The 16690-nt window shown below is 43.8% G+C and overlaps 1 protein-coding gene across 2 annotated transcripts; it reads right to left on the bottom strand.

Moving 5' to 3' along the window:
* Positions 1–357: 357 nt before the first annotated feature.
* LOC121917612 (cytochrome P450 2G1-like) lies at positions 358–8930 on the bottom strand. Of its 2 annotated transcripts, none has more exons than XM_042443713.1 (9): positions 8751–8930; positions 6835–6997; positions 6442–6600; positions 6022–6182; positions 5305–5481; positions 4107–4248; positions 3046–3233; positions 1439–1580; positions 358–856 (listed from the first exon to the last, which is right to left on the bottom strand). In XM_042443713.1, exons 1-9 carry the CDS (start codon positions 8928–8930, stop codon positions 675–677), a joined length of 1494 nt encoding a protein of 497 aa, XP_042299647.1. In that variant the 3' UTR covers positions 358–674. The 2 variants fall into 2 exon arrangements, with proteins under 2 accessions (XP_042299647.1, XP_042299648.1); XM_042443714.1 differs by having other exon boundaries at positions 6451–6600.
* Between the last annotated feature and the right edge of the window lie 7760 nt (positions 8931–16690).

The following is a 16690-nucleotide window of genomic DNA, read 5'->3' as shown; positions in this document are numbered from 1 at the left end:
CACCTCCTTCACACAAGCAATCTCACAACCAACAGGAACCCTGCTTCTGGCGGTCACACTGGAAATTGTTCATGGGAGAGAATGGGTCAGTCAGCTGCTGCCTTGCAAATGGGGATAGAGTTGATCGGGAAGATACCACATCGCTATGGAACTAATGTGGTGATGCACCCTAACTGTCTTCGTGAATTCCAGCTAGGTTAGATCATTTCAAGCAGGGACATAGCTAGGATTTTAGGAAGGGGGGGGGTCCAGACTAAGTGCCACCATTATAATGGGGCTTGGGTGCGGAGGCGCAGCGGCACACACCATTCATTTTTCTAATGGAAGGGGGGGTCTGGACCCCAAGAATGCCCCCCCTTGGCTACGTCCCTGTTTCAAGGCAACCTCAACACTTTATAAACACCTATATATATATATAGCCATAAAATGCAAGGATCATCACACTTTTGAGATTCTCCAGAAGATAGGAAATGCTAGAAAGGGTCAAGAGCAGCCCTGTTACCCAGCTGGGGTTCCAATAGCACCCAGTACAATAAGCCTTGATCTGGGGATGAAAGATGAGAGCCATTTGTTTGAGATCCCAAGAACAAAGAGCCCAGCCTTCTCCCTGTGGAGTTTGGGAATGCAGTTTATGTAAGATGGCCAAGGTTGAGGAGAAAGGGACCTCAGAAGAGTCAGCGTGGGATCATGGAGATCTGGTAAAAGGGTGGGATGTTGGCAAAGCCACTCTCTTGGGGGGTTGTGTCAAGGTCCTCAGGTGCAAGAAGGGGCTTCAGCCGAAAACTCTGCAGGATAGTGGTGAAGAAGAGGAAAAGCTCCATGCGGGCCAAGGCTTCCCCCAGACAGACCCGTTTTCCTGAAAGAAAAATAGGATCAATGTCAGGAGGCAAGGACAGGTTTCTGATCAGCTGTCTTCTTATGTTCAACCAGAGGAGCCATTCCTCCACCCATCTTCAAATCCCCTTCTTCTCTTCATAGCATCTCTGGATTTTTGTGGCCTTTCCCCTGCAAACACCAGAGCTCTGGTGCCACATAGGATGGAGCCATGGCAGTTAAAATGGTGTCAAATAGCATTAATGCTGCATTGTGGCAGCAACCTGTGGTTCCTATAAGTAATCGGTACAGTTTCTCTTGAACAGCACCATTCAGAGACCTGATCTAAGTGAGGCGATCACCAATAAGAATCTGGTGACGTGTTTCAAATGGAGTAGTAGAGATTACCAAAGGAGGCTGAAGAAATGGGCAATTAATGCTGTAAAACCATGAAAGGCATTCCGCGGAGTACATGAGAAGGAGTCCCAATGTTTACACATGGGTTGTTTGCTGTTGGAGGATAAGGAGACCCACAGTCACCAATTCCAAAAGCAAGCATGTGAAATCAAACCAACAAACAAGAACGCAACCCATCACCTCATTTCTGTGTTTAAGAGAGTTCTACCTAAGGAGAATGGCACAAAGGCATCGTTCTTCTTGAAGCGTCCATTCTCATCCAGGAAGTTCTCTGGGTTGAAAGCATCGGGAGTCTTAAACATTGTAGGATCATTCAAGACTGTGCTGAGAATGGGGTAGATCTCTGTCCCCTGGGAAAGAAAAAGAGAAAGAATTATGAGCTCCGAATGGAAAAGATTCAGGGAATGCATCAGTCAGTTCCAGAACAGAGCATCTCTCACTACTCTCCCGTGGCCCATGGACTCCATTTCATTGTTCTGTGTAAAGATGGTGGAACAATTGGGTTTATCTGAGCTTGGCTCTGCACATCATTGACTTGTTCTCATGTTCAAGATTAGCAAATAGGCTAACTGTCTTACAGAAAGAGGGTTAGGGTTAGAATGGCAAAGGTTCAGGGACAGCAGGATCCAAAACTGTGATCTTGGCAACTCCTAGTGGCTCATGAGTCTCATTTAGATGTCCACAAGAAGATGGCAGAACATTTTGGACTACCTGCATTTGATTTTACACTTCACTTATTTCTTCTTGGATTCAAGGCTAAGGCCATTCTGACCAGGACAAGGCTAACTTCACTAAGGCCCATGATTCCATAATATGTCATGGGTGCAGTCTTTCTCTTAAAATTTACCAGTTGAAGGGGTTCTTCTAATGCAGCTTTTTTTCATTTGCCTCGCATCATCACAGTTGCAATCGATCACATCAGCTTCAGAACCGGTTTCAAATGGGGATGAGGGTCATATAATTTGCTCCGTGATGCGATTTATTTCGTAGTGGAAATGAGCCCTTATGACTTGCCTAGGGCCCATGGATTTAACCTCTAGCAATTTGCAAGTGCTTTTCAAGTGGAACAGAGTTTTGAGAACTGCATGTCTCAGAAAAAAGGACCTAGGGTTCACCCAGCTAATACTTGAATGCGCCACTGCTGCTTCCCCTTATTCTCCCCGAACATGGAGAAAGGGGGAGCAGGAGCACAGAAAAGGTGCACCCCTTAAGGGGTTTTTGTCTCTGTGCCACTGAATGTCCATCTTTGCAATGAACAAAAAGTGCATGGCACAGACTGGGCTTCTACCATCCTAACTCATTCCCAGGATGCCAGCCAATATTAGCAGATATGCCTCTGGGTGACCTGACCCAAATCCCATAAATAGTTGCTTTCCAAATGTTTTCATTTGTTAGGGGCAATCCTGATTAATTCTCTGTCATCCCACTTTTTTCAGTAGCTTTCAAAATGCTCTAGTTTCTATCTCCTCCACCCATTTCCCCTTTTGTCCTCAGTTTGTTGCAATCTTGAGTTCAAAATGCAAAAGCAGTTGCACTTGGTTAGCTCAGCAGGGAGGAGAGGAAAGAAGTGGATGGAATCTGGCACTTCCCAGTAGGCTCTGGCAAAAGCAGACTGCGGCATCCTCTCCTAGCTTGTATGCTCTTCCTCATTAACACATTTTGCCATCCTGGCCATGCTTCAATGTTGCTTGGGCTACAGGTATCCCAGTCTTCTTCTGTGAAACAGTGAAGGTATGATGACCACTGCTCACAGTTTCATGGCAACACATGCTTAGGTGGTCTCCCCTATCTTTCCTGCTTACCGCATTACTGTACCTTAGGAATGAGGTATCCTCTGAATTCAGTGTCACGGATAACCATGTGGGCCAGATCCATGGGGATGAGATCACTGACTCTCTGCACTTCATGGATGACGGCATCCATATACGGCATTTGGCTCCGGTCTTCAATGTTCGGGACACGGTTATGGCCAATCACTCGGTCAATTTCCTCATGCGCTTTGGCTGTCAAATGTATTCATATAATTAATCCCTTGGATTTCCAGTTCTCAAAGGGAGCTGAGAGTCTACTTCCAGCATAGCTAAAGGGTAACAACCTGCATGGTCAGATTGTGGTTTCCCCAGTTGGCGAGGGGACAATTAACTAGTTTTCCTTCATGCCTCTTTGATAATTTTTGAACTTTCCAAGTTATTTCTATAATGGCCTAGCAAATGACATGCCACTGGTCATGAAACATTTATGAGAACATGTATGGAGAAGTGGAAAGTAGGGTGAAATCTTACACAGAAACTAAACTATGCTTAGATGCTGGTTTCTTAAAGATCTGCCAGAGTTGGAGAAGGAAACTAGATTAGTTTCTCCATACCCACCACTCCATAACCTATATGGCTTGGATCCAGGTTATTCGAAGGACCATAACTCCCTCTATGAGCCCTTCTAAGATCTTTCTCCCTGTTCTACCATTTTCTCAGTCTTGCTTGATGGGGAAAAGGGAGAAGGCCTCCTCAATGGTCTTTCCCAGACTTTGGAAGTCCTTGCCCAGAAAGACCAAGATGGCCTCATCCTTGCTTTCCTTCTGCCTGCAAGTTTAAACATTTTTAGCCACCACACTTTTAGATCCTAAAATGTGCTTTTAATGCTGTTTTTAAGGTTTGTATATACTCTTTTAAGGAATTTTAAAGGGTTTTTCTTTAAACGTTAAACATGGTTAAATAATTTTACATTTATATTTGGGATTTTTGTATAGTTTTTAATTCCTATTGTTTCCAAATATGTGTAAGTATATTTTAAAATATGCCTTGATTTTCATTATTGGGAGAATAATGGTGAGATAATAATAATAATAATAATAATAATAATAATAATAATAATAATACCTTGCACGTCAGGATATTTCACCAGAAACAGAAAGCCATATCTCAAGGTGGAGCTGACTGTCTCTGTCCCAGCAAAGAACAGGTTAAGGGTGGTGAGCTCCAAGTTCTTGACATTAAATTCACTCAAGGGGTTGTCTTTTTCCTGAAAGCATAAAAGAACAAGACGTCATGAGTAAATTCCAAGAAGGACCACTGTCCGGTTGGATGGGAATGTGAATTCTGAATGGGAATGTACATTCGGAGAGTGGTGGAGTCTCCTTCCTTGGAGGTCTTTAAACAGAGGCTGGATGGCCATCTGTCGGGGAAGCTTTTATTGGGAGTTCCAGCATGGCAAGGGGTTGGACTGGATGACCGTTGTGATTCTATGACTGGAGCTGGAGCTGGAGCTTGGTACACAGCCCCTTTCTTCTTTGCCAGAACCCACCAAAATTGGAGAGCTATCATACCACCCCTTAACCGTCTCTTCTCCAGGCTAAACATACCCAGCTCCGTAAGTCGCTCCTAGTAGGGCATGGTTTCAAGACCCTTCGGTAGAGCATCTGCTTGCTACAATTTGGAAAGCTTCGTTGATTTGTTGCTACAACAAGACTCTCCAGGGCCTCTGTGTATTTATTTAGTAAGCTTCCTCCTTCCCAGTTCTTTCTATTCTATTCTATTCTATTCTGCATTCACTAATAGATCTGACCGGAAGCAAGTTACTCTTGTTGTGTGCCTTCAAGTGGTTTCCAAAGTATGGTGACCCTAAGGTGAACCTATTGCAGGATTTTCTTAGCAAGATTTATTCAGAGGGGATTTAGGCTGAAAGAGTGTGACTTGCCCAAGTATGGGCCTTGATCTGGGGGGCAGGTGTGTTTGAACGACAGGCTCTTCTCCATAGCCCAGGATGCAACTACACTGTAAAAACAACACAGTTCGATATCACTTTTAGCTGACATGGCTCCATCCTACAGGGATTTGTAGTTCTGTGAGGCAACAGCAAGTTTGAGAGAAAAGATTAAAGACCTTGTAAAACTATAAATCCCAGAATTCCAAGGTAGGAGCTACAGCACTTAAAGTGGTGTCAAATTGCATTATTTCTACAGTGTAGTTGCACCGCCAGTCAGCACAGCCATTGGTCAGGAGAAGGAGATTCAATTTCCAAAACATTTGGGCTCCATTTGTTGCTGACCTCCACCACCTTCATGCACCGACATTGTACCTTTTCCATCTGAATGAGAAAACAATCAATGAAGTCCCGGGGGAGGCTGGGGTCAAAAGTCTCTTGGTTTTTCTTCACTCTCTTGGCAATGAAGAGCCTCATTTCTTCCAGGAGGTCATAGACTTTGGTGTGGGGCCCTGGGAAGTACTTCAGGAAGCTGGCATACGTGTCGTAGAACTGCACAAGGAGAGAAACCATACCTAGCAGGTTATCTGCCACAGTCCTCTTTGGCATCAGCAGCAATTCCTTAGTTTGCTTTGGAAGGATTTCTGAAGCTGGTACCAAAGGGATATCAGTTTTGTTCTGAGTAGGGTGGACCAAAGATGCACCAACACATCCCTAATGTATATCAAGAAACTGCATTTTAAAGAAATAATTTTAAATAATAATTATTTTAAATATACCCGTTGCCTGCAGTATCTTCTTCAGTCACTAGGTGGGAGACTTCCTTAACCAGGGAAGCAGAAGCTGAACTCAAACCTGACTTATTTATTTCCCCAGAGGGATTCTGGGCAGCTTCATGTGGGTCAGAACCTTGGTAGTGAAAACAAGTCAAGGGGGAAAATAGAGGGGATGAGGAAGAAGAAAGGATGGGTGAGCAGAGATGAACACCTGGTTGGGTGAGAAGGAAAGGACACCAAAGAAGAGATGAAGACCAATGGATTTTAAAGTATTTTTAAGGTTAGAACTGCTGCAAAGGGAGTAGCGTTGGGGTACCTGAGCCCAGCCCGTGCTCATTTCCCGGAAGCTGTTGTTCATCATGTGCATGAGGTTCTGGAAGTCCTTGTCCTCGTAGTCAAAGCGATCCCCAAAAACAATGGAGCAAATGATGTTGGAGACAGCCTGGCTGAAGTAGTAGGTGGGGTCAATGGGCTTCTCTGAAGCACAAGAGCAAAGAGAATGAATGAAGAATCAGTCCAGTGAAGGTAGTTCTGATAATGCTAAGAATAGGACCCTACTGCACCACTGGTGTCACTAGGGTTGGTGTCACCCAGTGCAGTGTCACCTGGTGCAGTGCGCACCCTCCGCACCCCACTGCACTGCACTCCATGCCCACTAAAAGTCTGCAGGTGATGGGAGCTGTGGCGATTGCAGTGCTTTCACTGAGCAGGTGGACTTCAAACCCATCTCTGGCACCTTCCTTACCCTTAGTCTTCCGAAATTCTGCCAGCAGGAACTGGGCCTCCTCTTCGATTCGGTCTTGAATGGTTTTCTTCCCCATTCCAAAATTTCTCAAAACGGTGAGGGAGAACCGGCGCATTTGCTTCCAGCACACTCCGTTGGCAAAGACCACCCCTGCAGGAAAGCAAAAAGAAATGGAAGGGTATAGAGCAATGATTCCCAAACTTTCAACCTCTAGATGTTTTGGACTACAGCTCCCAGGACTCCTGGCTGCTAGCCAAGCTTTTTAGGGCTTCCGGGAACCGAAGTCCCAAACACTTGGAGAAGCAAAGTTTAGGAATCATTGGTATAGAGCAAGGGTCGAAAAGGGTCGGAGTCGTGACTGCAAAGCCAAAGGGGATGCCGCACCATATCCTTGGAAGGTCGGTTCCAGAGTAGCGTTGGTTACCCGTCCACTGAAGTCTTCTGCCCTGTCTATCAGGGCTTCCTTCACTGCTTGGTGTCCACATAAGACCACAACTGGACGCGCTCCCAAATAGACGGTGAAAACGGGGCCATATTTTTCATGCAGCTGTAGAAAGAAACAACTGTTCATATTTGGCACAATCTTTTTATTTAGGCATTGGTGTCCTTTGGGATGGTTCTGTCCTGGAACTCAAGTGCTGGGAGCCCAATAGATTCAGAGTCCAGTGTTGGAACTAATGGAGGAATCTTCCAAATTTGGACTCAAACAGCACATTTCAAAAGGAATCTTAAAGAGATTTCCCTTATTAGTTTAAACGATGGGTTTGGCCAGGGTACTGGTCCATTGGTACTGAGTGTTTATTTTTTCTTCGTACATCATATTCCTCATCCAAGTCCATATAGACGCCCCATGTTTTTCTCTTTTCTAGGAGAAAACATCTTAACCATTGCCTGCAAAACCTCACACTAACAACCGCCAGGATGGCATTTCTTAAATAGGTAAACATTGTCATAAATAAACCCTTTCAGCAAATAAAGCACTAACAAAACCTCAGGGATAAAAAAAACACCAAATATTTGGTCACCAGAGAAGCATGTGTATATACCAAACCTATACTCATACACACACACACACACACACACACACATATATATGCATACACATACTTGTCTGTCATTTATAAATTCATACACTCTTATCTGTATAACCAATTTCTCTCCTCTTTCATTATTCACATTCAACTATGTCTTTAACTTTTCTCATTACCCACCTGGACTGCATCCACACTGCAGAAATAATCCACTTTGACACCGCTTTAATTGCCATGGCTCAACATTTTGCATTCCATTCCATCACAAAATTTAGATCCCACTCTTTCTGTAAATATTTTATCAGTGGTTCCCAATCTTTTTTTGAACTCATTTAGAGAATTATTCCTTGTCTGTTGCATACATTTATCGGATACTATATAATCATATAGCTTCCATATCTGTTCTTGTATGTCCAAAACTTCTTTCCTTTTCTAGCGGCAGTGATCATATGAAAGAGGAGTTTCCCATATTTTCGCTCTAAGGTATCAACAAATAACAGTCCTTAATAAATACATTTTGGGGTCCTCTTTCCCTTCAAGATTTAGATACAATACAAACACGTATTCCAGATCTTTTAGCATGTCTTTTGAAAAGACGCAGGTTGCCAATCACATTTGGGGCACTCAGGAGGTAGGGGCAATGGGCAGAGGGTGGGACATACCCATCCCAAAGCCCTTGCCAAACTGCCATTCTTTTTCCCTATCAGCGCTCAAGGTTCCGTGGGGCTCTTTGTGATTTCAAATTTCCTGCGTTGTCACTTTTCTCTGTGGACTAGAAGTAGGGGAAGTTGGGGGGACTTGGGAGGGCATGGCTTCTGTGCATTGTTGCATTGGGTACACAGGGGAGTTATGGGTACCATGGAGGATTCTTCCCTGGCATGCATGGATGCCAGGGAAGAAATTCCCCTACACCCATGGATCCATGCATGCCTGTGAGGATTCCTCCACGGCACCCAGGAATCCATGCATGCCTGTGAAGAATCCACCATGGCACCATGGATCCATGCATGCCAGGGAAGAATCCCCCATGGCACCCATGAGTCCACCCTCTGCCCATTGCCCCTTCCTCCTGGGTGCAAATTTAAATGTGAACTTTAATGCGGACACGGACAGCCTCAATTGTGGCAAGCATGGTGTGAACATCTGTTTGGTGCTGAATCAATTGTGCGATCCGAACTCATCCAACGCAAAAATGTGAGTGTGAATGAGGCCTAGATTTACTATTAGATCCAGCATGCCCAGGCTACTTTCCAAGAGACAGTCACTCACCCGGAGAAGAGATTTTAAGATTTCTGATGATTTGATCTGCAAGAAATTCCCAACCAGAGGCAAGGGAATGGGACCTGGAGGAAGCCTCCCTTTCTGTGATAGCTTCTTCTTAGCCAAGGCGATCAGAAGACAAGATACATAGACGACAACAAGGAGGGTGACTGCGCCAGCCAACTCCATGATTCAGGTTGCCGCTGGTCCTTCTCCTTTTGCAACGTGTGGACACTTGTCTCATCTTTCTGGGCTTCTATGCTATTTTATTGGGGCTGGATTGGGCACCACCTCCTGAGTTGCACAACTGTACATTACAAATATGTTGTGCTTAATTCTCTGAAGCTGGAAACCAATGCAATAGTGTCTTCCTGGGCAATCGGTGCTTTGGATATGTCTATCTTCCTAAAGATCAAAGTATTTCTAAGATATCAACTCATAACCCCCTTTTTATTAGCTGTAAAGCATTCCAGCTGTTCTTTACTATATCTACATTTTAATAACTTTTAAACCCATTATGACTGTATAGCTCATGAAAAACTATGAATCACTCTTAGAGAAATTGGTGTGCCACAACATTCGATGGAGTTGATGCCTTGTCCTCAGGACAAGATGCTACCTACCATTAGGACAGAATGCAGAGAAAAGGAATGGCTTCCAGTTGGCAAGGAGGTCATGCAAGGCTGCATTTATCACCCTATCTGTTTACTTTGCATGCTGAACTTATCATAGATAAAGCAGGAAGGAGGTGTGAAAATTGGAGGAAGGAACAGCAAATACATACGATACGCAGATAACACTATTTTGCTAGCAGAAAATAGCAAAGGCTTGGAACGATTACTGAAGAAACTCAAGGAAGAAAATGCAAAGGCTGAATGTTAAGTTGAATGTTAAGAAAATAAAAACAATGACCACAGATGGTTTACATAACTTGTTCTCTTGGGGCTAGTCAAGCAGATGATGAAAACATCGAAATCGTTTTTAAATTTGCAGTCAATAAATCAGAAGATTAGGACTTGGAAAGGCAGTTATGGTGGAACTAAGCAAGATCATGAAATGTCCAGATATATCACTGAATGCTAATTTTAGGATTGTCCTTCTATGTCCTTCTATGCCATCATAGTTTCTATATATAGTTGTGAAAGCTAGACAGTGCAGAAAGTGAACAAGGAGAAAATCAATTCGTTTGAAACGTGGCGCTGGAGAAAAGTTCTGCAGATACCATGGACTGCTAAAAAAACAAATACAGTAAATGGGTCCTGGAGCAAATCAAGCCTGAACTCTCCCTAGAAGCTAGGATGACCAAACGGAGACTGTAATTCTTTGGCCATATCATGAGAAGATGTGACTCCTTAGGAAAGGCAATAATGCCTGCAGTAGGAAAAAAGGAAGCCCATTGAAGTTGGATAAACTCGCTTAAGGAAGCTGTGAGTCTGCAAGACCTGAGATAGAAATCGGTTGACTTGGAGGTCTCACATTCATGAGGTCGAACTGATATCAGTAAACAAGAAGAAGAAGAACTCCATCACTGAACACAGAAGCAATGTTGCTTGACTCTGGACCTATCTTTGAACTTCAGTTCTTGAGTCCCTGACCATTGAAAGTTGAAGTCCTGGAGGATCCAAGTTTGAGAATCACTGGTTTATCTCCCAGTATAGATAGACAAGAAGGGAGGCCATTTCAGATCAATCAGACAATCTGGTTATATTACTACTGCCTTCCGTAGGCATCTCTCTGTCCAGTGTTTTTGCATTTTTAACCATGGATGGTTGGAAAATGAGGATGTTCGAGTGTTAAGTCCCATTCTAATTTTGGCCTTTCGTTTAAGGAGCTTATAATTACTTTGTGCACTTCAGGCATTTTAGTGGCCACTTCGGCTAAGAGTCACTTAAGATGCCACTTCAACTATGTTATGTATGCTCTGTGGAGGTGTCATAACCAAAACAAATGCTTTCATAATTCTCTAGGAAAGCTTCGGCACATTTCTGACCTGCTTTGTTGACTATATCTGAGGTTGGACAATTTTTACAAAAGTCAAAGAAAGGAAGTGCTATGACTTAATGGTGAACATTAAGCAAATAAAAATAATGAATGTGAAAGATCTACATGAATTCATCCAGACCTAGACGATGAGGATGAAATCGAAATAATCAAAGATTTCCCATACCTTGGATCAAACATTGATCGGGTAGCTCAGGTTAGCTGCAAAATCCAGCCTCTCTGCTTTCTCAGATTCAAAGCACCTCTCTCAATCTTCTCTTAGGACTTTATCAGTCAGGGAAAACCAGGTGTGTAAACAGTGATTATCTTGTGAAAAGCGCACAATCATGATTAGTTTCTGCCTCCCACTCCACCAATGACTGCCTTTTCATGGTCTTCATCTCACATTCAGACCACCTCCACATTTTCTCTGCTTCATCCTCAGCATCTTCACTTCCCAATAGAAGCTCATCTTGACCACTGTTAGTTTTCTATGTCTTGGATGGCCTCCTCTATCAGGCTTTGGACCTGGAAAATGGGAGAAATGGAGCCACCAGTAGAACTTCTTGTTCTTTTAGGGATACTCTCCTTGGACTGATCCTTTTTGTGAACATCTGCCTCTGGGACTATGCCATCATCATCATCATCATCATCATCATCATCAATATCCAGGATACTGAGGAGGAGGGGAAGCACAGTCCCAGAGGCAGATGTGCACAACAAGTATCAGTCCCAGGAGAGTAGCCCCAAGAGAACAAGAAGTACTACTTGAAGTTGTGTGGGGAAGACATGTCTTTGGAGAAGCAGGGAGGAATATCCAAGGTTGATTCTTGGAAAGAGTTCTTCACCTTAGAGCAGCTCCTATAGTTAAAGTATCTCCCTTTCCTTGTCTGTGCCAATCTCCAGTCCAAAGCATGTGTCCTATGCAAACCCCACTACACACACACCGTCTGCACCCCCTCCATCCTGACAAAGACCGATTGAAAGTCCTTCCTCACCTGAGAAGCTTCTCCCATTGCACCTGATCACCCTGGGAGCAGCAACCAAGCAGCTGGTTGAGAGGTGAGCAAGAAGCTTCATTCTCTGTCAGAGATCTCTGGTGCCACAACAAATTTCAAAGCCAAGGATTCCATAGGATGGAGCCATGGCATTATTTCTGTAGTGCAAATTAGATTTAGGGATTTCACCTTTTCCAAGAACAGCCTTGCTTTGTTCTTGGACTGACCAATGCCACCAGACCCAACTGATCACACCCTTAGAATTCAGGGGGATGCATCATGACCCTTTCTCTCTTTAAATCTGGTTGATTACACCCAAGCTACTACACCATGCGGGCTCTTCCAACAATAGTACAGTGGTGCCTCGGGTTACGAAAATAATTCGTTCCGCGGCCGCTTTCGTAACCCGAAAAGCCTTCGTAAGCCGAAAACCCATAGGCGCTAATGGGGAAAAAAGCCGCGGCTCTGCCGCGGCTCCATTTAAAATAGCACCGGAGTTTTTTCGTAACCCGAAAAAACTTTCGTAACCCGAAACAATAAATCCCTATGGGATTTTTTCGTATCCTGAAAAATTCGTAACCTGGGTATTTCGTATCCCGAGGTACCACTGTAATGCAAATACAAAATTCTGTCATGAGAGGAGCCATATGTCTTGTGCACGTTGCCGCATGAATGCCGAATCCTAATTCATGGAATTCAGAAGACCGCTCTTGTGTAATCCCATTTAGCATCTGGCTGAAGTTGAGCTTGAGGTTATGGTCTTCCCGCCATAGGTATGCAGTTTTGTAGCTACGGGAAGAATACCCACAAAACTCTGCCAGTAAAGATGTGTAAACCTGGATTGTAAAATAGCACACGAGGAAATGATAAAAATCTGTACAGCAGCAGGTGAGTCTTGGGGGACAGGAAGGCAGAGTTGCAGTGGTCTATCGGGATTCCATCTCCCTCACCAGATGCCCTGTAACATAGTCTGCTGGGTGTGAGTGTGTGTTTTTGAACATGTGTAGTAGGAACAGAATAGGGATTTTGTTGGTGTATGCCCACACTGCTGCTCAACTGTCTCCATGCCTGAGCTGGGTGAGTTGGTCTCAGAGGTGATGTTGGAGTCCCCTTGGCTTGTTGTACTGAGAGACTCCATTATCCATGTGGAGACTGCTCTATCAGGAGCATCTTAGGACCTCATGTCCACCATGACAACTATAGGGTTGTCCCAAGTGATATCTAATGCTACCCATGTTGCATTACACAGTCTGGATCTGGTTTTCCGTTCTGGGCAGGATGATGGTGATATGGTGGAACTTTCTGTAGTTCTGTTGTCACGGACAGATCACTACCTGGCAGGGTTTAGACTCACTGGGACTCATAGCCTCTGCAGGGGTGGGGGCCAATTACGATGGTCTGTTCCAGGAGGCTTATGGATCCAGATGGATTACTGGTGGTTGTTGGGGAGTTTCCAGTTGGTGATCCTGTTGAAACCGCTGGAATAGGGAAATGGTCAGGGCGATGGACATGGTTGCTCCTAAGTGTCCCCTCCCATGAAGTGGAGCCAGATGAGCCTCCTAGTTCATCATGGAGCTGGTGGTGATGAAACGAGTGGGATGGAGACTAGAGTGACGATGACAGAAGGCCAGGAGCAAGTCTGACCAAACATGGCCTAGAAGTCATTGGAAGGTCACACTATGGTGATGATGGCAACGAAGGACTTATACAGTCGGCCCTTCTTAGACACTGATGTTTTATACACAAATTCAAGCATCCACAGTTTGAAAATGTTCCAAAAAAGTATAAATTTCAAATATAATACCTTGATTTTCCAATTTTTATAAGGGACACCATTTTGCTATGTCATTATATTTAATGGCACTTGAGCATCCGTGGATTTTGTTATCCACGGGGGATCTTGGAATCAAACCCCAGCGCATAACAAGGGGCCACTGTACTTCTCTGCCATCGTTATGTCTGCACAGTGTCATCCAGCTAAGTTGTCGCAAGTGGTCGGGGCCTTTAACAGTCTGGCCCGCAAGAAAGAAAGAAAGAAAGGCCACTCAATAACATGCTGTGAAGAATTTGCCAAACACTTTGCAGACAAAATCACTCAGATCCACTCTGACTTGGATGCTACAGTTGAGACAGGTCCAGTGGATGTAATCTTGGTGCTTGCTTGTCCTGTATTAGCGGATACGTTTCAGTTTGTGCAACTTCAGGATGTGGGCATGGTCCTTGGAGAAGTGAGCACCACCACATGCAAACTGGATCTTTACCTTCTCTGGCTCCTGAAAGCAGCTAGAAGGGGATTGGTAGAGTTTGAGTTGGTACCAACAGATAAGAAAATCCTTACTATCAGGTTTTGATATTGCTCTGGTGGTCCACGCATTAATGACAACACTGGAGATTACAGTAATGAAGGGCTTTTAGAGATCATTTGAGACTGTGCCCATTTATGTATAATGTATACACTTTCATAAATTCATGGACATTCTGGGATTTCGTGGAAATCAGTGCAAAATGTGTAACCCTGTTGCCTTGACTTTCATTGGTTCAAAGCTTTGCTCCCATTCTGCTGCCACTGTGTGATATTTGCCTTGGCCATTTTTATGTTACGATTCATTTCCTTCAAATTTATTGCCTTCCTAAGCATGGCTGTATTGCATGAGCTTTTCCAAGATTAATCAGTTGTGAAATGTATAGTCAAGTGAAATTTGAACTACTCTGACCTGTTAGCAGAAGGCAAGTGACTCAGCAGAGAATATAGTGACATAAAAATCATTGTGTTTGGCTGTTAAAAAGATAAGGGTATAAGATAGAGCCTCAGCAAAAGGGCTTGAGCAAACTGTTTGCACTGGATCTCATCAATGGCTTGACTGAACAAGACAAATATTGGGTTGGCAGTGTTTTTAGGGATACCAATAAGTTAGTGGGAGACTGGGAGAAGATGACAAGTATATCTTGCCGTGAAATGCATAGGCAATCAAAGGATTTTGCATCTGCATTGCCTCCCAGATTGCAAGTGGCCATTTCATTTCCCAGCTGGCATGCAATAGTATTAAAGACAGGGGAAACATGAGGCCCTCAAAATGTGGCTGGACTGAAGCTCCCAAAAGTCCTAGCTATCATTGCGAACAATTACAAATGTAAGGAATTGCTGTGCAAGCGTTTCTGGTGAGTCCCATGATTCCCATCATGATTTAAGATGTGGTAGTTTTTGACAGCTGATATGCAATGGCAGATTGTATTTCACGATGTGAAATGTGGGTCAGTTTGACTAATTAAGAAATCCTTTATTAGAGATGGAAAGGATATTCCGAAATATTGCAGAAATGTCAATAAACATGGTTATCGAGTGTTGAGAAATCCTGACGAGAAGAACCCTGCACTGATGATAATCTTTGCAATTCAGTAACTTATTCATCAGTTTCACAAAGGCATCTCCCCAAAAAGCTCTGTTCTTCTGCGCTCTTGAATCACATGGAAGCTGCTCCACTTCTTCTAGCACTGTTGATCTCATTTATCAACCAAAGAGCATCTCTTAGCATGTCAGAATCCAATAGCTGTCTTTCTGTTCTTTGCTTTCATCTGACCTCTGCGTTTATGTTCTCCTTGGCCCATTTCTCCATTTGATGATTAAATTGCTTATCACCAACTCGGCTGGGACCAGCACCAGCCAAAGACTACGCAAAAAACAGAGTTCAGTGGAGTTCATAATTTTCTCTCTGCAACCTGCCATGTGGAGAAAGCATGGCAAACCACAAAGAAGAGATTCCCTGGAAGCTGGAAATCTCTCCGCAGGCAGCCTTGATGTGTGGCCACGGTTTCTCGACGAGAGAATGCTTGTGAATTTCTAAAGTGGGATGGTGTTGCATCTGTCAAATTGGCAACCGTCCTTTGCAGACCAACACTTTTAAAATCAACACTATAGGAAGAGAGGGAAAACATATTTGTTTATTTATTTGTTGATTGTCTAGACTTTTCCCAGCCCTGGAACTTAAGGCGATACAGTTAAAGGAGATACAGATGAAGGCCAGAATTCTGCATGTATTATTTAGTGACATGACTACTGTGGTAGTATGGATGTAGTGTCTCTTGGCCATCAACCCCTAGTCCTGAGTTACCAGACAGAAGCCACTGTGAGCAATAGGGATGCGTTCACCCGTCAGTCAGAACACATCAAATTGACATTTCTACTGTGAAGTCGAAGGCTTTCATGGCTGGCATCCATAGTTTTTTGTGGGTTTTTCAGGCTATGTGGCCATGTTCTAGAAGAGTTTGTTCCTTCCAGCCACAGATGCTGGCGAAACGTCAGGAAGAAACTCTTCTAGAACATGGCCACATAGCCCGAAAAACGCACAAAAAAAGTATGACATTTCTACCTTCCTCCCGTCAGCGATCTCCGGCGTGACAATCGGAAACAGGATCCCTGCCTCAATTCTTCCTCACACCGGAGATTGTTTGCAGGAAGGGATGGTGGAAATGTCAGTCTGCCGCATCCCAATTGACAGGATCACAGACTCCCATCACATGCAGCAGCCACTGCCTGGTAAAATGGCATTAAGGATTTCCCTATGTAGTCACACTCTCTGAGTCTTGGAGCATGGCAATGGCAAACGTCCTCCGAAAAAAACATGCTAAGAAAGTCTTATGATAGGTTCACCTTAGGCAGTGGCATCCCTAGAGTTTGTGTCACCTGGTGTGTGGCAACTCATAGTGTCACCCCCCCCCCCCATTGACTTCTTCCCATTTCACACCATACAGAATCCTTAGCAATGCTTGTTTGCACTAATGTTACTTGTCAATTGTAATTCCCATCTACCACTGAATGTAATGCTAATAGTTGTGATACAATCGGCAAAATTAAAAATTATATCTTCAAATTACAACATCATACGCACAACCTAAATGTATTTACATATACATAGTGAAGATTTGGTTAAATTGTGATGCTTTTAAAGACAATTTAAAGAGATTTTTTTTAAT

Source organism: Sceloporus undulatus, unplaced genomic scaffold (genome assembly GCF_019175285.1).
Source record: "Sceloporus undulatus isolate JIND9_A2432 ecotype Alabama unplaced genomic scaffold, SceUnd_v1.1 scaffold_24, whole genome shotgun sequence".
Lineage (NCBI taxonomy): Eukaryota > Metazoa > Chordata > Lepidosauria > Squamata > Phrynosomatidae > Sceloporus > Sceloporus undulatus.
The sequence above is the reverse complement of the archived record's forward strand: the minus strand, read 5'-3'. Positions and strand labels throughout refer to the sequence as shown.

Bases quoted from the DNA above. Each gene is read 5' to 3' on its own strand.
- LOC121917612 (XM_042443713.1), bottom strand. From the start codon at position 8,930: ATGGAGTTGGCTGGCGCAGTCACCCTCCTTGTTGTCGTCTATGTATCT. The intron at 6,183-6,441 runs GTGCCAGAGATG...CTTGTGCTTCAG, and splicing joins GAAGACTAAGGGTAAGGAAG to AGAAGCCCATTGACCCCACC. The intron at 4,249-5,304 runs GTACAATGTCGG...TTATGCTTTCAG, and splicing joins TTCTCATTCAGATGGAAAAG to GAAAAAGACAACCCCTTGAG.